A 22,847-nucleotide genomic window follows, 5' to 3' on the forward strand; every position below is an offset into this window, starting at 1 on the left:
ATATGAATCTTTAGTAATTATACATCAACTTTAGGTTTATCAAACAAATGAAAAATTAATGCCCATATGTATACCTTAGCTTTTGGAATTTTTTTCTTTCCATGGCTTCTAGGGATACTGTCTGTTAGTGATTTCCAGCTATATGTGGTGCCAGTGAAGATAAGTTCCACCAAAGTACCTATAGCAAGGCAGTCAAAGTGTTTTCTGGTATTTTAGACTGACACCAAGAAAGAGATTCACTATTTAAAAAATATCATGGTAATGATTAGGTTACATGAACTTTAAGTGCTTTCTTGCAATCATTTGTGAAATACCTGAAACTTTACACTACATATTGGAAACTAGCCACTATTTTTACTAAAATTCCTTAGGGAAAATAAAAACTTAATATCAGTTCAAACACTATATGCTGCAAATAACAGATTACCTACTAGCAGTGATTTCCATAATGACTTTTTTTTTTTTCAAATACAGATATCTAAAATTAAGGAAGTCCAGCAATGGATATCTGAGAACCTCATGGTTGTTAGGGCTCTGAGTTGGCTAGTTTGTTTAGACAATATGGCTCAACTTTCTGAACACCATATCCTGATAAAACAATGCCCCTAGGTAAAAGGGATGAGTTGGGGGCTGTCCTTCCCACCTCTCTGTTTATAAATCAGGAAGGAAAACATTTCTTTGAAGGCCTACATTCTAAGAAGATGTAGCCTTAGATCTCTCATGCCAAGACAGGATTACATCTACGACGCTAAACCAATCACTGGCAGAGGGTGAATGGGACTTGCTTAGACCAGTTGTTGACCTGACCAGCAGTGTCAGGGGTAAACTCATTAGAAATGCAAATTCTTGGGCCTCTTCCCAGGCCCAGTGATTTAGAAACTGTGGAGCTGAGGCCCAGCAATCTGCTTAACAAGCCCCCAAGTGATTCTGACTTAAGCTTAACTTTGAGAAGAGCTGATTTAGAACATTCTAGCTCATCCCCTGGATTTGACCCACCTTCTCTGAGCAGATAAGGAAAAATTCTCCTCAAGGTTCCGCATATGTTCCCTCTGCCTCCAATGCTCCTCCCCTACATGGGTGATGCCCTCATTCCCTTCAGGTTTCTGCTGAAACATTACCTCACCAGCGAGACTTTCTCTGATAACTGCATATAAAGTAGTAATGCCCTAGACACATTCTTCCAGTATTTCCTATCCCCAGACCCTTTATTTTTCTTTAAAGGATTTATCACCATTTGCCATGCCACATACAGTCAGCCCTCTGCATTCATGGGTTCTGCATCCGAAGAGTCAAACAACCACAGACTTACACTGTATTTGGTATTATAAGTAATCTAGAGATTAAGTATACAGAAGGATGTACATAGGTTACAGGCAAACACTATGCCTTTTCATACCAGGGACTTGAGCATAACTGATTTTGGTATCCTCAGGGTCCCAGGACCAGTCCTCCTTGGATACTAAGGAATGACTGTACTTATTTGTTTGTGTTTGGTCTATTTCCTTCAACTAGAATTTAAGTTCCATAAAAGCAAAGGCTTTACTCTATTCACTTTTCTATCCCCAGGGCCTACAACATTGTCTGGTATACTATGGACATAAAATAAATATTTGCTATAGAAATATTGATATCCAAATGAAATCACAAATCAAAAAATGGCTCATGAATAGACAAGAAACATTATTAAATTAAAAAAAAACCTCTTTCACCATAAATACTATGTTCAAATAAATTTACCTATATTAGAAATTTTTCCATTCTATCAGATTTCATAGCTTTTATCTATGGAAATGTCAGGTTTTTTAAGAAATAGATTTGACTAACATACAAACTTCTGCCAAAACTAAATGCTAAGTAACAAGGTTTGTTCTAAAAAATCCAGAAATTCACAGGATGGGAAAATTAGATACAACCAAAGTAGTTTCAAAATATAAACTACTTACATAAACAGATTACAATACTTGCAATTTCCCATACCATTGGTTTTGTTTCTTAGTTTTAGTCTAAGGATTATTCAGCATCTTGATTTCTTATCAATGCCCGCTTGCTTTACTTTAAGAATAATTTTATGTAAACAAGTACATGATTCCACAAATAACTATTTATATATTGAGAAAATTTTAAATGACATAATATGCTAAATATTATTAAATAATATAAAATAAAAATTCAATTGAAATGCCTCTTTTGTTAGTTTAATATGGATAAAGCATATTTCTAGTGAAATACTTTTAAAGATTCTTTAAGTAAATTTTAATATAATTTATATATTTGCATGATTCAGCACATTTAAATCTAACCATAAAAATGTTACCTGTTACGATAGTTTCCTTAAGAAAAAAATAATCGCAGTATAAATTCTTGATGGTATCATGGCACAAAATTCTTAGCTGCTAATTTACAAATACTTGTGTGCGTGCATGAGTGTATAATGAATTAGGGCACTTTATAAATTACATATACAAAGATAGGCCAGGTGCGGTGGCTCACGCCTGTAATCCCAGAACTTTGGGAGGCCAAAGCGGGTGGATCACCTGAGGTCGGGAGTTCAAGACCAGCCTGACCAACCCGGAGAAACCCCATCTCTACTAAAAATACAAAATTAGCAGGGCATGGTGGCGCATGCCTGTAATCCCAGCTACTTCAGAGGCTGAGGCAGGAGAATTGCTTGAACCCAGGAGGTGGAGGTTGTGGTGAGCCGAGATCATGCCATTGAACTCCAGCCTGGGCAACAACAGTGAAATTCCGCCTCAAGAAAAAAAAAATAGATAGAGCAAATCAATATCAAACAATCTCAAACAGTATTTTTTCAGTAGAGAGAACTGAACCTAAAGACAGTGAGCATGCAAGTTGCACAATGATCCTGTCTCATTGTACAAGTGACTCTCTAGTGTTGCTCCTTGTTCTTAATGTATCACAGACACCTTCCTTGAGACGTATTCTCCTTTTTGCTTTCAAATATACAGCTAACCGAATTCCCTTTCATATGTTAGAACAATTCTGGTTTTGAATAGGCTATTTTATAAATGGAAAGCCTTTCTTGATTTCTAGTACAATTGAGATAAACTCTTCCACTCCATTCTTGAAGCATATCTTCTCAGTGACTTTATTTGTCTCAACTGCAATGAACATAACTCCCAGGATATCTCTTCTCTTGCATCATAATATGTAACCACATGACTATTTATTTTAAACATTATGATGCTGATTATTTAATTCATATGTTTAATAGTCAAGCCAATGTCTTTATTCTCTTTATGTGCTGGCTGCCACCAGAGATACAAGGCAGGAAACAAACTGTTACACTAAGCATTTTTTAATTTTTAATTGAAGTTTTTATAGAAATAGGTCTTGTTATATTGTCCAGGCTGATCTTGAACTCCTGGGCTCAAGCAATCCTCCTTCCTCTGCCTCCCAAAGTGTTGGGATTACAGGCACGAGTCATGGCATACAGCCTATACTAGGAATTTTTTAGAATGATTCTTACACACTGAAAAATTTTCAAAATGATGTTATTTCAGTATGTATGCTAATTGTTCTTAGATTTAAATTCTTTCACATTGTCCTTCAAGAATTTTCAAACTTTTAAAAATTTCCTGGTCTCTTGTTCCACATCTGATACTTGTACTCTCTGCACAGGACTTCATTTAATTTGTTTAAATGGATAATCTAATACACTTCTCAATTTTTTCTGTTGGTGTCACTTGTCCATTTGCCCTCACAGGTTCAATTATTCCCTATTGTTTTAAAAGATATGTTTCTGCATTTGTTCAATTATATCACTGCCTACTTCCTCTAGAAATGTATTCTTTCTTATATATATTCAATATTTTTTGCTCCATTGGTAGGTTTCCTCTGATAAATAAAATATGCTCCAATCTCTACCATGCTTAATAATTCTTTCCTAAATTAAAGTCCTAGCAATCTCCTTTTTATCAGTAATGCATTTCTGGAAAAGAAAGTCTCCCCAACCACTTTATTTTCTCAGCTCCAGTTCATGCTAAAGTCTTGCTTCTATTCACTATCTTTTTGCCCAGTCACTCTAATTGAATGCTCCCTTTTCTAAACTCAACCACAGACATCCCAGTTTGCAAACCCAGTTGCCTCTTCTCATCCTATTTTATTTGAGCTTTCTATGCTGCTTAAAATATTAACTATCGTTTATAAGCCCCTTCTTGGTATATCTTCCTTTCGTCAATGTTGTGACAAGGCACTCCACTGGTTATGCATCTTTCAATCCGGTTGCTTCTATTCTAGCTTCTCTCCTACCTCACTTTCTTCCTCCTACTGTCTCAAGATGGGTATCCTGCAAGGAGCTCTCCTCGTCTTTCTATATTATCTTGTTCATATGTTTTTACCACTCCCAAGTTCTAAGTTCTCTAGTTCCAGACATTCTCCACACTTTTATTTCTAGTTTTTCCAATTACATTTGTGTTAGCTATTTTTTGGTACCCTACACTTGGCTTTTCCAAAATGGAATAAGTCATTTTTTTTTGTTATCTCAGCCTTTGTTTCTAGTGTTTTCTGTCTCTGTGACTGACATCACATCTTCCTAGTGTGGTTGGCTCAGGACAGAAGTTCAGCATCGTATTTAAGTCTTCAGCTTCCTTGTTCACAGCAGATTCACACCAAGACATGTTAACTTGTACTCCACCATCATATCCTCCTTATCCTTATTTCTTATTCTTTAATGTAATCACTCATCTGCTCCCCATATTTTAGTATAACAGCTTTAAAATTCACTTATATGTTGGAAAAACACATAAAGTTACAGAAAATTTGCAAATACACTACTCCCTTGTTTTCACTTTACTAAGCGTGAAGAGTAAGTGACTGCCCTGATGCCTCCATTATCCAGAATACTTTAGTATTTCCCATAAACAAGGACATTTTCCTATAGATCACAAAATGACGTTCAAACTTAAGAAAATTAACTACTGTCTAAACTTCAGATCCCATTCAAAATTCGCAATTGTCCTAATGATGTTCTTTGTATCTAAATGATCTAATCAGAATCATGTATTATATTTAGTTGCTATATCTCTTTGGTCCCCTTCAGCCTGCGCAGTCCAGCCTTGCCTTCACTTTCAAGGCCTTACATTTTTGAAAATTATAGCTCAGTTATGTTGTAGAATATCCTCAATTTGGATTTGTCTGATTTTTTAAATGTTTAGATTAAGGATATACATCTTTGGTTGGAATATCACAAAAGTGATGCTGTGCTTTTCTTGCATCCTAGTGGGAAACCATAATGTCTTTCCCAACATGGATACTGTTCACCTTCATCATTTGGTCAAAGCATCTGCTAGGCTCTTCCAATGTGAGGTTAATCTGTACCCTTTTATAATTATTAAGTTTTTGGGAGCTACTTTGAAACTATGTAAATACCTGGTTTCTCATCCATCTTTCTCTATTTATATCAGTAAGGACTTGTGCTTTCCTATTTTATTCAGTGTTATAATCAATCACCATCTTTATTTTGATTCTCAAGTAATAGGCCTCTAGTTCAGCCAATGAGGGGCCCCCTTGAGGTTGGCAATTGTGTCCTCTTGCTATGCCCTCATTTTTTTTTTTAGCGCTTTCTGGCAAATAATAATAATAATAATAATAATAATAATAATCTAGTTTCATGTTGTACTTTCCTTGTTCCAGCCCTGGAATGAGCCATTTATCCAAAGAGCCCCAGGTACTTTTATTGGATAATGGTATTTAGACACCAACATCTGGATATTAGGCATATTTTCCATCAGTATGTTGTTGCTCCCAGGCTGTCTCAGTGGACTATGTGTATGGAACACACACACACACACACACACACACACACAAACCCCTATACATACAGTTTCACCTGTGTTTTTTCTTTAACTTTCTCCCCACACCCCCACACCCTGCCACACACGTAATCTCTGCCATCTCTGCTGTCACCTCCTTCCCTGTGTGGCTGTGCTCCTCACTCCATGCAGACTCAGGCAACCGGCACATGACCAACCTCTGCCTGGAAGTTCACACACCTAGACTGATAAGGCTCTGACATGCTGCATGGGCCACCCTCTTGCGTGGACACCCTCTTAACCTCCCTCAGAGTCTGACTCCCCACCCCCAAGCTCTTCATCTTGTTTGGATTCTGATACCTCACACCATGCTCTGCGTCCCTCACAAGCCCCCTTTTCACCACACTTGGGCTCTGATTTCCCAAGGTGGATTGCCTACTGTGTTGATGTTCTACTTACCCTAGTTGGGCTCCAAAACCCCAACAGTTCACCTCCACATGTGGACACTCTCCTCCCTGCTCAAGCTCTGACTTCCCACATGGGGTTGTGCCACCCACCGTCCCCATGAAGACAAGCTTCTGAATCTAATTGACTTCTGAAATGCCACACGAGGCTGATACTCTGTGAGACTGCCTCCTCCATCCGACTCAGGCTCTGACAAGGTCTGTGGGACCACTGCTGCTGCTTTCGTCTCTCACTGGTGTGGGTCCTACCATGCTCTGCCCCACCCCAATGGTTGTGAGATGAATTGTTAAGGAAAAAAGGGAAGAAAGAAGAAAAGGCTGAGAAAAAAGAGCTACACCAGGCTTTCAGCTTGTTTCTTCACCTCTACTATTTAACTGCATCAATCTAACATATATGCTATTGAGATTTTTTTTAACCCAAAATGTTACATATAGCTGGGATTAAATTGCTTTCACTTCAAAAACCTTCAGTGATTTGCTGTTGCCTTTACAATGCAGTTTGAATTCAAGGTGCTGTCCAATACGAACATAAACTTTCCAGCTTTTATTTCCCTGCATTGATATGAATGAGACAGAAAACTTTTATTCTTTAGATGTAAAGCATGTTTTCCAGTCCTATAGCTTTTGTTCTACCTAATTACTTCTAATTGGATCATCTTCCCTTTCATTTCCAACTGCCAAAATAATGTCCATCTTGGAAAGTAAGATTTAATGTTACTTCCTCCATAAAATTCTTCTCTTAGCTTCTCCACCATAAGCAATTATGAGTAATAGTAATAATAGCAATGAATTATAAGTATTAAAAATGTCTCGCATGTACTTTACTAGAAATTTCACATCTATTATTTCTGCTCTTTTGTTAGTTCTGAAAATTAATAATTTTCAACTCCAATTCCATTTTATATACAATAAGAAAACATCAGCACAGGGAGTTCAGATGACTTGTTCAGATCCTAATAGCCAATAAATAGCAGAGGGGGGATTTGAATCTAGAATCTAGTCTGAATCCAAGGCTAATGCTATTTGCAGTGGGACACAAGCATTGCTCACTACACTTTTCCAGCCACTTTGTCTTTTTTCTTTTGAACATAGCACATTTGTATCATACTTAAGTTTCACATATTACTTAAAAGAATACAAACTCCTTGAAGACAGATTCATTCATGTTTAATTTCATATCCCTACCCTCAGAGAGCCTTGACCATGGAGAACACTTAGCACAGAGAGGAATGAACCATGGACGAGGGGTCAGGAGGACCAGCTAATAATCCTGCTTTGCCACAGGTCATGAGGATATGAAATGACACTTTAAATAGACCCTTAACTTCCCTGATCCTAGGATTCCATGTTTCTAAAAGGCTGTGGTGGTGACTGTATGACTTTTATTTCTATCCAAATTAAACCCCTGAGTTGTTTGATTTAATAAAGAAATAAATAACTTTAAACATAAGAGAGTTAAAAAAATCCTATCACATCCATCTTTCTCTTTCCATATATTTGAAAGTTTTTTGGCACTTTCAATTTTAAGAAACTATTTCATTAAAAAGTCAAATTTGATCATTATCTTTAGAAAACTGAAAAGTTACAAAGTTTATTTTGACAAAGAGCAATTTGAATTCACTTTTTCCAGTAAACAGCCCTCAAAGCACTTTCTAAAGGACTCAAAGAATAAGAAAAACATACTAAAATAATAGCAAAAATTAAAAAGGGGTAGTTTAACCTGAAAATGATCTACAACCAATGTATATAAATGAACTGGCCTGTGATACTTGTTTTCATATTTATAATTTAAATATGCTTAAGACCTAAGTAATGGTGTAGAGTTGGATATATTTTTTCTATTGGATTATAACCATTCATGAATTTGGGGTTACTAAATTCCTTAGCAGTGTCCTTTTTCATTTATACATTTTTTTTCTATCTCCTCTTCATTTTCTTAATGTGTTTGTATTTGCCATGATTATTGCCTAAACATTTCCTCCATTGCTTATTGTTTTTCGTTTTGTTTTGTTTTGTTTTACAGACAGGGTCTTGCTCTGTTGCCCAAGCTGGAGCGCAGTGGAGTGATCATGGCTTACTGCTGCCTCGAACTCCTGGGCTCAAATGATCACCCTGCTTCAGCCTCCCAAGTAATTGTGACTATAGGTGTGTGCCACCATGCCCAGTTAATTTTAAAAGTTATTTTGTAGAGATTGGGTCTCACTGTGTTGCACAGGTTGATCTCAAACTCCTGGCTTGAAGGGATCTCTTGCCTTTGCTTCCCAAAGCACTAGGATTACAGGCATGAGCCACCATGTCTGGCCATGCTTAAAGTGTCTTTAAATTTTTTCTGGCTCCCTTACCAGAAGTGTCCATTATTCAGAACATAAGCCCTTTTTTTAATTTTTCTTTTCTTTCTTTTTTTTTTTTTTTTAAATCTTGGAATTAGACTTGTGTAAGCCCCAGCAACGTGGCCTTTCTTTTCCTTACTTCTCCTTTTCTTCATTTAGATTGTTGCTAATAGTGAGCATAATACTATGGTTTTGGAATGACCTGTGGATGCCTCTGTGAAGCTTCCACTTTGTTTTCCCCTCCCTCTTTCCTCTTTAATTTCTCTGGTTTCCCAGCTTTTATTCAGCACATAGCTAATGGTTAAGAAGTAGTCAATGAGAGGGGCCTAAGGTCAGGTTTTTAAGGGGCCTAAGGTCAGATTTCTATACTTACTTAAACTTCTGTTCAATGCTATATCTACCTACCACCACAATTCAAAGACTTCACATCATCATGTATTTTTATTCCTTAATCTTTCTGTTGTTTTCTTTATCCATACCTGAACATACCTGAAATATGCTTTTCTTTTTTTTTTTTTTTTTTTTTTGAGATGGAGTCTCTCACTATCTCCCGGGCTGGAGTGCAGTGGCATGATCTTGGCCCACTGCAACCTCCGCCTCCCGGGTTCAAGCTCTTCTCCTGTCTCAGCCTCCCAAGTAGCTGGGATTACAGGTGCCCGCCACCACACCCAGCTAATTTTTTGTATTTTTAGTAGAGATGGGGTTTCACTATGTTGGCCAGGCTGGTCTCGAAGTCCTGACCTTGTGATACACCTGCCTCGGCCTCCCAAAGTGCTGGGATTACAGGTGTGAGCCACGGCGCCTGGCTAGAAATATGCTTTTAAATACCTGTTCTCCCTTTTTACTCAAGTAAGAGTTTGAAAACCTGAACTGCATACATATTGGGTGTAGAAAGATAGTAAAAGTATGAATGGGTAATGGATAAACATAATTTTTAGGATTGTTCAGCAAATAATTAATGAATCAAGGTATTATATAAGCTGGTATACAATCTGAATGGCAAATGACTAAATGAGCTGTCATTTCTTAGAAGGTTCTAAAGAGTGTGTTCAAGAAATACTTTTCAGAAGTGTTTCAAATAAAGTAGGCACATATTCTCTACTTAGGGAAGGATTTGGGGGAGATACAGGCTATGGGTGACTTTATCTTATGTCATAACTCATTATCTAAAGGAAGTCCTTAAATTATCCCTCATATTTCTCTCTTAGTGTCAATAATGATTAATTTTCTAATTATTTTTCATACATCCAATTTTCTACTTCCTTAATTGTATGTATAATTTTTGGAATTTTCTCTAATTTCTTCAAATATTCTTTTAACTAGCCCTTGAGACACTTGATATAGATATTGTACAGAAAAGAGTTAATGTAGCAGGACTAAGACTGAAATTCTTGGAAAGGGCTGCTTGCAAAGTTGACCTTGGACTGATGTCCGGGAACTCGGATTTGGGAGGGTTCCCATCATTCCCTGAGAAGAGTGGTTCATTGCGCCTAAATTGTACAAATAATGTGCTTTATGCTAAAAGTCTAGTTTCCTTCTAGGAGAAGGGAATTTTGGCAGATGATAGCAAGAAGGGGTCCATGTGACCAGTTCCCACTAAAAACCTTAGGAACTGAGTCTCTAATAAGCTTTCTTGATAGACAGCATTTCACATGTGCTGTCCCAAATCCGTCCTGGAGAAATTAAGCATGTCCTGTGTGATTCCATAGGAAGAGGCTCTTGGAAGCTTGCACCTGGCTTCCTCTGAACTTTGTCCATGTGACTTCTCCCTGTGCTTATTCTGCTTTGTATCCTTTCACTGTAATAAGTCGTAGCCATGAGAACAGGACAACTCACAGGATGACTGAGTCCTCCTTGTGAATCACTGAATCTGAGGGTAGTCTCGGGAACCCCTGAGACAGATACATATCGAGATAATATAATATCTAAATCATAATACATCTATATAGGTACTGCATAACTTTTAACTTTTATTAGTTATTTTATCTCTTTTCTACAAATTAAACAATAAAGTGTATATTCTTTGTTGTCTGGCTTTTACTCAAATAATGTTGGTTGTACTTATGTATATTATTTTGTGTAGTCATAGTTTGCATTCTTTGCTTTAGAGCATGGCATTATGTGAATATGCCCAACTTACTTATCCAATCTACTACTGGTTGTTGCTGGGTTATTTCCAGTTTGTTGCTTTTATAAACAGTGCTGCTATAAATTTTGTACTACATGTTTTTGGGTGTATTAACATACATATTTCTTTGGTGAGTATCCCAGGAATGGAATTGTTGGGACATGGGTTTACTTTCAGTCCATGTTGCTAGACAGTTTTCCAAAGTGGTTGTGCAAATTTATACCCCCACCAGCAGGATGGTAGGAGATTTCCAGTTATTTTACATCCTTCTTAAGACTTGGTATTTTCTACACTTTTTCATTTTACTAATTTTGGTATAGGTGTAGTGGAATCACATTGTGGTTTCAATTTGTATTTTCCTGTTGAGCACCATTTCATAGGTTAATTGATCATTTTGTATTTCCTACTCTCTTAAGTGCTCAAGTGTTTTCTCCATTTTCTAATGGATTGCCTCTTGTCTCCTCACTAGTTTTAATAGTTTTTAAATATGTTTTTGATATGCCCTATTTCAGATATATTTATTACAAGTATCTTTTCTCCTCTGTAAATTCTATTTTACTCTCATAATGGCATCTTTTGACAGGAAAGAGGTCTTAAGTAGAATTTATCATTTATTCCTTTTTGTTTAGCATATTTCTATCTCCTGTCTAAGAAATCCTTGCCTATTATTTTTTTAAAAAATTGTTTAAATTTTTTTTTTCTGGTGGAGGATGGTGGAGTCAATCTTTGACTATTGTAACATCATAAAATATGTTCTATATTCTTCTAAAAACTATATTGTTATAACTCTTACATGTAGCTGTATTTTTTTATATAGTGTGAGTTAGGGGTCAAGATATAATGTCTTCCATATAGATATGGAAAAACTGTCATTTATTGAAAAGAGTACCTTTTCCCCTCTTCCCTACAGTTTTACCTTTGTCATAAAAAATGGTGAACGTGTGTGTGTGCATCTATTACTGGAGTTTCTCTTTCACTGGTCAAAATTTTTATTCTTGTGCTATTACCACACTGTCTTAATTACTCTAACTTTATATTGGCCTTGATAACATCCAGGAACTGTATTTTAAGAGTAGCCTTGCATATTCTTATTCTTTTGCATTTCCATTTTGTCTTTAGAATCAGATTGTTAATTTTTTTTAACAAAATTGGGATTTTGATTGCTTTAAATCTACACATTAATGTAGGAGCACTGACATTTTACCAATATTGAATCTTCTAATCCATGAACATGGTGTGCCATCCCATTAATTTAGGTATTGTTTAATTTCTCTCAATAAGATTTTGTAGTGTTCAGTGTAGAGGTGTAATCTATCTTTCACCAGATATATTCCTACACTAATTTTTAAAGATACATTATAAATGACATCATCTTAAAATACTGTTTTGTTGCTGCTATGCTATTGATTTTTGAATATTGATGATATAACCACCTACCTTTGTGAATTTTTTGCTGAAATGGGTTATAAGTTAGTTCCCTTAGGTTGTACCAATTTATGTTTTTCCAGTCTCTTCTAAGTATGTGATTACAGCATTACAAATTAGGTTAGAAACTCTATCCTTTCCACAGTTAACACTGACAGTTTGATCAGTTTATGAATGAATGTCATCACTTCTCTCCTGTAGACATGGCCATAAATGTAAGCTACCTGCAACAGGCTCCTCAGGAAAGAGAGGGTAATAGGTCAGAAATCTTCTCATAAAACAGTTTAATTTCCATAAAAGCAAAATGCTTGAATCATCTTCAGGTCCGTTCTATTTTTTTCCATTTCTCTCTATATCCTAGCATCCCAGTTATCATTCTGTCAAAAATTATTAGACTAGTAATACTCCATATGCAAACAATAATAGTTTGTTACTTTTAAAGCAAAGAAATATTTAACTTCCATCTAACTTGGGGTTGGGATGAAAACAGTGATCATGCACCCTCGAAGGTCCTCAACTCATATCTTTTCTGTTTCGGTGACTTGGCTATTTCTCTAGGAACATGGTGGAGAAGAGTCTACTTATACTAGCAATGAGAGCAGAGAGAGAGGTTCCAGGGTCCAATGTGAAGCGAATTAAGATGAAATCAGTTAGACACAGGGTATTCCAGATATACAGTAGTAATGGGTGAACTGTCGCCAACTTTAAGAATAATTCAAAATGCTGGGAAAAGATGAATGTTGAAAATTGTATGTGTTACTCCTTTTTAATTTCTAGTTCTGATCTGATGCTTGAGAACTATAAAAATATTCAGAGCTATTATTTCTACTTTGACTGTAAAATTTAAAGACATCCACCAATGAAGTCAGAGTTTCTCATTAGCAAAACATGGTACATTCTTATGCTACTTAGTTATGTCCATCCTTATGACACTTGATAGAATTTTAATCTCTCATCATAATGTCCTGCATCCCGAATTTAAGACTTATTATAAGAGGTAATAATAGTTAGATTCTCTTTGCACTCTGTGCTCTAATATATCAACTCATTCATTCTGGTTAATTCACTTGAATAGGTCCTTCACACTGAAATGTGAGTACCAGGAAAGCAAAGAAGCTATAGAATATGGTCATAAGAATAGCAGTGATTACAATGAAAAGACAATTTGAGCTAAACTGTCTTCCTATCACAGAATTCAGCTGAAGAAAACTCATTTGAATAAAACTGATATAGACACAGACTAGGATTAAATTTAATTTAATTCACATTAGTTTATAGATTATATTTTTAACTGACTGCTTTGTTACTAAAATAAAGTCTTAGCTTTGGCAAAAGTATTCTATATTAGAATATGAAATATATATCACAATATAAGTGCACAGTTAAAGAGATAAAAACAACTCTAGTTATTTAATAAATTTGTCTTAACTCACATATTGCTCTGATACTTTTCATAATTGCAGACAGTACTGTAACTTGTTTGATTAAACGTGAAAGCGGAAGCATCTACCTTATGTTTTGTTCAAATTCAATTACCAACTCAACAAATATTTATTGTATCTAATACGACTTTCACTCTGTATTTGTCCCTGGCATATAGTGATGTATAAGACTATTAAATCAGAGCTTCAAACTTGGCTAAATAATTATTTTTTTTGTTTTAGTAAAATGTTTTATTTTCTATTATAAATATGATACTAACATGTAACAATGAACTCTGGCTTCTCCATACAAAATACAACTTTTTCTAAAATAAAGGGGATGTGAAAATAATTTCCAGAGAAAGAGTGAGTGAGAGAAACACACACTTTGTTCAAGGTACTTTGTCCCAGACTACATTTGGAATGTTTTAAGTTTTCAAAACAATGAGAAAAAAAGCAACAGACTGTTGCATATGGCCTGAACAGAAAATTTGTGTGGTAAAAGGACACACTGCAAACTGGAATGTCTTATGGAGGGACACCAGATTTTCCAGAGAACTAAGTTCTTTTCAGCAAAATTGATCTAAATACAAAGGATATTAGGAAAGCAAGGTTCTAGCTCTTCAGTACTCACAACTGACACTGGAAAGGGGGTGGGGGTGGGGGGGCAGGGGAGGGTCTGACTGTAGGGCAGCTGAAACACAAGACTTGCCCATAGGAGTCATCCAGGACTAAGAAAGGTCCTTTCTAGACCCTTTTCATTCAGCCCAGGGATTCCTGGGCAGGGTTTTCCTTCTCACTGAAAGTGGCTTATGTACTGAAAATGCACCTCGTCTGATAGAAGGAAACCTTCACTGAAGCTAGCAAGGGGAGCCTTTCAAACTCCAGAGACTCCTCTATAATATTCTCAGTGCTGTTTCTAACTCTGGTCATGCAATTTTTAATGTATAATTCATTTTTTATATTGGGAAATACTTTACCTATCTACCTACATATCCACACACAAATATTTATAAGAGTAAAGTGCACACATTTTAAATGTACAGTTCGACAGATTTTTACCTACGTATGCACCTGTGAAATACTGAACCACTCCTTCACCAGAAGGTTCCTTCATGCCTCTTCCCAGTCATATGATTATGCCATTTTGACTATTAAATGTTTCTTCAAAATGCCCTGTCAGAAAACTTTTTATTTTCATATTGAAAAATTTCACACCAAAGCTGACCATAGTTGCATGTTAGTTTAAAATGTAGTCAGGCAATAAGTTGATATTACTTTAACAAATGTGGTAGTTTTTTTTTTTTTCATTTCTTTTCTTTTCTTTTTTTTTTTTTTTTTCCTTTTGAGACATAGTCTCACTCTGTCACCCAGGCTGGAGTGCAGTGGTACAATCATAGCTCACTGCAGCCTCAAATTCCTAGGCTGAAGCAATCTTCCCATCTTCCAAGTAGCTGGAGCTACAGGCACAAGTCACCACGCCTGGCTAATTTTTTTTAGTTTTTGTAGAAACAGGGTTAGCTTTTCATATGTGGAAAAAATGCTAAATGTTCAGAGAAGAAAATATATTAGACCAGGGCAGAAACATTAAAAAACAAGCAAACAAAAAACCCTTAGTTTCTCCCCTGTCCTAGCAATCTCGATCACGAAAATTTAGTTTTGTTTTTATACATATTTCATTCATAACTGTCTAACATATGTCCCTCTTAAGTACAAAATTATTAGTATAATGATAAGATAGTTAACACATGTACTGTTTATAATATGTTAAGCACTATTTAAGCACTTCATATATATTTTATTTTATTATTTTAGAGACAGGGTCTCACTCTGTCACCCAGGTTGGAGTACAGTGGCACGATCATAGCTCAACGTAAACTGGAACTTCTGGGCTTAAGCGATGCTCTCGCTTCAGCCTCCCAAGTACCTGGGACCACAGGTGAGTTCCATCAAGCCTGGCTAACATTTTTTTTTTTTTTTTAATTTTCAGTAGAAACAGGGTCTTGCTATTTTGCCCAAGCTGATATCAAACTCTTGGCCTCAAGCTATCCTCCCACTTTGGCGTTGCAAAGTGCCAGGAGCCACCGTGTCTGGCCTATATATGTTATTTTAATCCTCACAACAATAAGAAGGTGTAGGTACTCTATTATTTAATTTTTGGAATGAGGGTTTACATAAGTTTCTCAATACTAAAAAATTCCTAAGGGACACAGTCAATATTTGAACTCAGATAGTGTAAGGCCAGAGTCCTTTCTCTTACTCACTACACCACACCACACTGCATTCCTGAGATCCAGAAGTATAGCAGAGCCAGATTATTAGACAAATAATGGACTATTTTTTACCACTTCAAAGTTTCTGTCAATTATTCTATGCCGCATGGTAAGACTGTTTCAAGGATCTCAATCCTCCTATAGTTTAAATATCATGTGATATTTGTCATTTTTTAAATTTGTATCGAGAGAGAGATAAAAGGACACAAACATCTCAGGCAAGAGCAAATAATGAAATAACTGAATAAAAAAGTTATGTTAGGATAATATATAGCTACCATTTCTCAGTTACAGAAACATAGCATGACATGTCTAAAGAACTTCAGAGGTCAATGTGGGACACTTTTACAATTTTGGTTCTACTTTAAATCTGGAAAAACACAGGTGATATAGACCTAAATGCTTTCTTCTATTATCTTTTAAAAATTTCAACTCTCGTTCCTGATCAGTAAGCTAAATTTTTAAAATAAAATCCTTATACATCATATGTATCTGTGTATATTTTCTCTTTAAGAATTGCTTTTTTAAATAAAAACTATCAAAAGGAATCTTCATAAGTGAATTGAAAAAGTATATTTTTTTCTCTTCCATAAAGCTTCTTTATTATTCACAAGCGTCAAAGAGAAAGTCTTTCTTTATTGCCTTACAAATCAGGAGTAAAGCACAAATGCTGATTGAGCAGACTGATGATTAGATGGAGAAAACTGATGAAAGGAAAGATGCCAGTACAAACAGAATATGGCCATTCATTTTTACCCCAAATGAATCAACTACTGGACACAAATGTGGGTCTGCTACTAATTCCGGCAGCAAACCACCCAAAGAACCAACCCCTTGAGGAGGCCCACGTCTGCATGCAGACAGCTTTTTCATGTTTCTCTTGCTAGAATACACCAAGTAGCAATTTCTCCTTTGTTGGCACAATCAAGTAACTCTTAAATGAAGAATTAAAAACACAGAGAATGTAGGAGACTTTCCCCCACTTGGAACTCTAAATACTCATTCAAAGATGCAAATGTTTTCTCTTGTCAAAGAAACTAGGCAGCTAAGCCATAATATGCCAGGTCAGCAGGAATTGCCCTGGCTATGAGCTAGCCATCACAGATCTGATTTCTCAGAATAAGTTTTAAAAAAAGTAAATGATCTTCAAGCTAACTGCACTACTGATGAAGATATGGACTAATCTCTATCCCTATAATCTTATGTAAACATGAATTAGCTTGGTTCTTTTTATGTTTGATTGTCTACAGTGGAGAGTAATAGAGGTTTTTAAACAAGCAACTTGCTATTTTCATCTGCTATTGCTGACCCTTTCCTAAGATATTGGTTGATCAGCAGCACAAGATCTTTCAGACACTAAATGGCAGAAATAAGCCCTTCTAAGGTTTTCTAGATCTTTCCTGTTATCATAACAAGATTCCTTCAGTGAAGTACTAGAGGATGGGAAGTAGCACCCCATTAGTTGTTAAAGACACCCAAATGAGTCACAGAACTAACTATAACAGAAATGTCATATTTAGCCCTGAAGCAGGGAACAAAGTCCTTCCATTTTAGAAAGGGGGTGAGAGTAGTTAAAACAAGCAAAAAAAGCAAACCTCTTACCTTTTGTAGCAATGCGTACACACTGGGTTTTAGTTTCCTGACAGAGTAAAAATGAAAAAAAAAAAGAGTCAATGTACAGATAATGTTTCCTGTTTCATAAACTATAATTATTATGAAGATCCATCTGGGGTCATAAAAAGGGATTATAAACAACAGAATTTTAATATTAAGAAAACTTTAAAAAATATGCCTCCCTAGGGATACTTAAAAATCTAAAGTAAGAACTTTGAAAAATATTTTAGTTTTTATAGAGATGTAAATATTTGTTTTATTTGTTTTTGCCTTGCAATGAAACAGGTTAGTTTGTGACAAGTAGTATAGCATTCTATTTTCATGTATAGTGCTTCGTAAACTATCAGAAAAATGTACTTGCAAAGCTAATAAAAACAGGTCCAAATATAAATTTAATTTTCATCTGAGAACTGTAGACTGAGACCAAAGCTGAACATTACATACTTTCATTTGGATCCTAGCATGACTAAAAAGCTAAATGATAGCAGTTAGAAAGATCATCAAAACATTACATCATAGTTACGGTGTAATTTATCTGTTCTTTCTTTCTTTTAATTTAGCTATTAGGAGTTAAATGTTTCTCAGCATACATAATTTTCCTCCTCTTGCTAGACAGAGCGGGTATACAAAGTAGAAGCAGTAGGAAAAGACAAGAAAAAATATGATTATTTTTAACGCTGTCAGGTGGCAGTAGTAGACACATGTCCCTGCCAGCTACTTTTGGCCCCACTCTTCCTCCTCTAGGACTTAATTGAGTCAGCGTACATCCCTGAATACACAAAAGGTGAGAAAAGGTATCAAAGCCAGTGAACAAACGAGAGGCGATCTGTTTGCAAGATGCATTTATAACTCTATCTTGAGTAGTTCTATATGTTGATAATTTATAAAAGAGTTTAAAATTTCCACCTAAGCATTTTTTATTTTTTTATTTTTAAATTAAAATAAAGCAGCGAGGGGGGAATTAGTAATTAAAAATAAAATGTTGCACTTCTATTACTTGTGGCCTGAGACCTTCATGGTAACCTGCAAGAGATTATTTCACATTCCCATAAAGGCCCCAAAGGATTTTCATTTCTTAAAAGCAATTGCTGTTTAACTTTCTAATGGCATTACCAATCTCTACTTGTAGAAGTCACATCAACTTTAAAACTCTTTGCCAAGATAACTGTGAAATATATTGTTGCTATTCTGTACTTTGATTAAACCACAGTGCAGATATATTAACAATTGGAAGAGAAAATTCATATCAAAAAGCTTTTAAAGAATGCAGAGAAAATCCTTTATAAGTAACAGACATTCATTAAAACTCCTCTGGTATAATAGACTAAATAACCAAAGTTAATTTGGAACCTCTCTAAAGATCAAAACCCTCACACAAAACTATGCTTCCTACTCAATGTTATATTATACCCAGAATGGACTAATAACTTCCAGAGTGTTCTGTTTTTATAGTAGCCCAGTTGTAACAGTGGTATGGAATGATATGTGGGCAGAAAGTGGACATTGGACTACTCTCTAAAGACCCCAGTTCTTTAAAGGTAAATGAGAAGAGCATCTTCAACCATGAGCAGCCTCTGACTTTGGAGCACATCTTAGAAGATGCTGTGGCCTTTTTCTTTGCTACCTACAAGCCAACCATATAGGCAAGCAAACAACAAAGCTTTGATTCAAAAGCAGCCAATCAATACCCAAAGCTCTCACGGCCCCTGCAGAAATGCAAAAGGATTGTTATGTCTTCCAATTAAACTCTTCTGAGATATAATATGACTGATGTAATTGTATATCATGTATCACTCCCAGGTGCTCACCTTAGGGACTCAATTACATAAACCCAGCAATTTCCTATACGGCTTCAAGTCTATTAAAATGTCATCATTCTATTGGATTTTAAATTGTGAAAATTTCTATCCTCAACATTTGTCTTCCCTCTATCTCTGTCTGCCAATAAATAAATAAATAAATAAAAATAAGTTTTAGGAAAGAAAATCTTCCAAAGAGAACAGCATGAGGCATGAAAGGCCAGGTTGTTTTCTCACATACGGAACTGCCGGTCGTTTCTAATGTCCTGTTGTGTTTTCCTCTTCAATATTCATTTGGGATCAGCAGCAGTGTTCAAAAACAACTGTGTCCAAAATGGGAAAAGGAGGGGCAACCAGGGAAACAGAGAGCAGCCTTCTGTAATGGCTCAGCAGCCAGTCATCGCCAGGCCGCCTTTTGTTTAGGTTCAGTCAGATATACCACAGGCGCCCTATTACTTTGTAATCAGAGGATTGTTACTTGTTATTTACTATTTGGCTTGAAAACCCTGAAAAGTTTATAAGGTTTTATTAGCCTGCTGTGGAACACGCATTCTGTTTATCCTGCAGTAAATTTAATCTCTTGAAGTGTGCCACCACTGAGCAAGGAAGACAGAACAATGCCTGATCGTTACTGAGGGTGGAGTCCCAGCAGCAGCACACCCACGTTTTCAAATCATTTTACTCTCAATTGCTATTGTGGGCTTTCCTGAGGAAGGCTCGAGTAGAAGCAGTTACCAGGAAACAGGAACCCTGTGAAATGGAACTGGCGTGCGGCCTCAGCCCTACTGTAGCCCCAAAACTGCGCACACTGTTGAGAACAGAACCCCCTACACGCAAATTTTTTCTTTTTTTTTTTTTCTTGACAGATGCTACTGAGTATTCATAAAATTTGACTTCAGCTTTTCTTCAAAGCAGGGAAAAAGCAAATCCTGGAGGAAGCTCACCTTCTCCACACTGCTCATCGCCTGGAAATAGATGTTGTATCCTTTGCGCGGAGCCAAAGGAGGGTTCCAAAAGCCTTGGTAGGTCCGATTGTCACCCACAGTGAATGGGGCAGGCTCAGGTAGGTTTCCCGGGGGGAGTTCTGCAGCAAAGTAATACGGTGCACCCCCACTCATGGCATTTTGGTATGTGACAGGAACCTGGTAGCATTCCATGGCTCCGGCTTCTCTCTTGGTTCGGTGTGGGTGCAGTTCTTCCACAACAATCTGATAAGCACTTTGAGGAAAAGAAAAAAAGAACACACATATATATACACACATATTTAGAGATTTAAGATACTAAGATTTTTTTTTAAGGGGTTGACTATTAACACACCACATTTCAAAGTATTTAAAGTTAGTCTTAACCTGGTACACTCTTTTCAGCTATTTCGCAATAAAATGAAAAATCCATATAGATGCTGCTGTCCCTAACATCACTGTAGTTACAAAGAAACTGATAAAAAGAAGAACAATCACCGTAGGACCTTCAACATTTTTAAATGTTGAGGAATGAGCCACCCTAATAAGGATTCTGACATTAACCAAAGACACATCATAGATTCAGTCCTTTGTCTGATATTTTTAAATGTTTAAAGTTAACATTTTCCCTTGAAATGATATTACAGAAAGTCCAGCTCCAAGGTCTAACAGAATGACTGCCTCAGGGCGGTGCTAGAAGCACCCATTTGTGGTTGTCACAGCCTCAGAGACAGAATGTACTGACAGGCTTCTCCACCTCTTGACCTTGCCATGGCATCTACATTGGCTCAGAGCTATGTAGATCTAAAATACAAGTGACATGCGGCAATACGGGCACAGATGGACAGAAATCTGTCCTCACAACCGAAATAGACCGCCTCCTTCTTCTGGAGTTGTTAATAATAAAATGTTACAAATTGTAGAAACAGATGGCATTTGGCCTATTAAAGCTCTAACCTAAACCTTCTGATATCTTTAAGTCTTAAAACTTTTCTATAATTGCAATTACTTTACAAAGGAGAGAAAAAAACAAAAACAAAAACAAGGCAAATTTAAAATAAAGATCCCCCTGATATCTAACAATATTTTTTAACAACTCTGAAGCTGGTATATTAACAATATTCGTTTTTAGTAGAAAATTCTTTACGTTAAAATTTTTTCAGGTAAAATATTACCATGAAAGTTGACATTATTATTATAATATATTTTATATATTATAAATATATTTTAAAATGTTTTAAAATTCCTAAAAATTCTGGAAAAATATATGTGGTATCTTATGTAAGTTGAACATAAATTGTATGCAGGGCTGTATATTGATATTCAATGGATCTCCAGGAGGAATAGAATACATTCTTTAAAAGACTTCCATGAAAAAGAAAGAGGTGGGTAGGTAGAGGTGAGTGGGGAGGAGAGGGGGAAGGAGAAAGAGAGACAGAGAGAGAGAGAGGAGAGAGAGAGATACACTGAACATGCATCTATGAAAATTAAAACAGTTTAGACTCTGGTATAAAATTCTAATTTAATATAAACTCATATACCTACAAATAAAAGATCTTCATAAATTAAACAAAAGGACATCAAAAGAAAGAGTTAAATCATAATTTAATTGATAAATTACAGATTTTCTTTTCTTCCTAATTATTCAAGTTCCCATTTTCCATTAAAATATTGCTAATAAATCAGTAGGTTCATATCCATCTCGTTTCCTCTAAAAAGATAACAGAACTTGTATTAATGTTAGAAATTGTGATTTGAGCAAGCAAGGCAGAAGTCTCTGTTATTTCAAATTATATGTGCTGCATCATTCCCTACACCTCTGCCAAGTTGGGTTGCTAAGCTTCTAAGAATGCTACTGACAAGATGCATGGTCTCTGAGGCATCCATGGAGCAGGCATTTGTCAATTTTAAGATATAGAAAATACATACGCATAGCCCTGGAAAAAGACGAGAATGATCATAGCTGACATATGCTATGTTTTATTTTAAATTTATAATTCATATTTGTATATTATACATTTGCATGTCCTGTGGATACATCCACATATGCATATAAACTCCCTCATACATGCTCTCCAAACAAATGTAACCTTATATTCTTGCCCTAAAGAATAATAATTACCTATCCTTGTTAATCATTAATCTAATCCTTAAAAAATAGATTCCTCATTAATTATCCCATACCTCTAGAAAAAAAACACAAAATCTAGTTAACATTCAATCTTAACTAATTCTATTACATTGACAGAGATTCTACATTACAAATTAAGGATACTTCATGCAAGACAGCTTGTCTATCCAGATCCATGAGGAGCAAAGTAAATTGCCAGCGTTGGAGAAGAGCAAAGGAAGAAAAGGTGCAATAGGCTCTTTGGGAAAGAGCCTTAAGTATGGTCCCATAGAAAATAAAAATCAACGCCTTGGGTTGAACTTTCAGATTTGTCCCTGCTCTCAATTAAAATGAAAGATAAATTATTTCAATTTTATAAGTTCTAAAATACAAGTAACATGCTTGTTTCATAAAGAATTAAGAAAATGATTTCCACATAATTTATATACAAATATAAATTACAGTGCCATGCACTTTAATCTTATATATCTTTTCTCTACCAATATTATTCATTTATTCTTTGAATGGTCATTACAGAAATGAAGTATTA

At 35.8% G+C, this 22,847-nt stretch overlaps 1 protein-coding gene across 5 annotated transcripts in view; it reads right to left on the reverse strand.

Annotated features, from left to right (window-relative positions):
* Positions 1-22,847, reverse strand: part of PTPRK (protein tyrosine phosphatase receptor type K) — a 560,471-nt gene that overhangs the window by 84,448 nt on the left and 453,176 nt on the right. For all 5 annotated transcript variants that reach the window (XM_031012171.3, XM_031012169.3, XM_031012170.3 and 2 more), the window contains exons 12-13: positions 20,170-20,443; positions 17,415-17,451 (exon numbers count right to left, since the gene is read on the reverse strand). In XM_031012171.3, the coding sequence (XP_030868031.1) occupies positions 17,415-17,451; positions 20,170-20,443 (311 nt within the window). The remainder of the gene's footprint in view (positions 1-17,414; positions 17,452-20,169; positions 20,444-22,847) is intronic.

Source organism: Gorilla gorilla, chromosome 5 (assembly GCF_029281585.2).
Source record: "Gorilla gorilla gorilla isolate KB3781 chromosome 5, NHGRI_mGorGor1-v2.1_pri, whole genome shotgun sequence".
Lineage (NCBI taxonomy): Eukaryota > Metazoa > Chordata > Mammalia > Primates > Hominidae > Gorilla > Gorilla gorilla.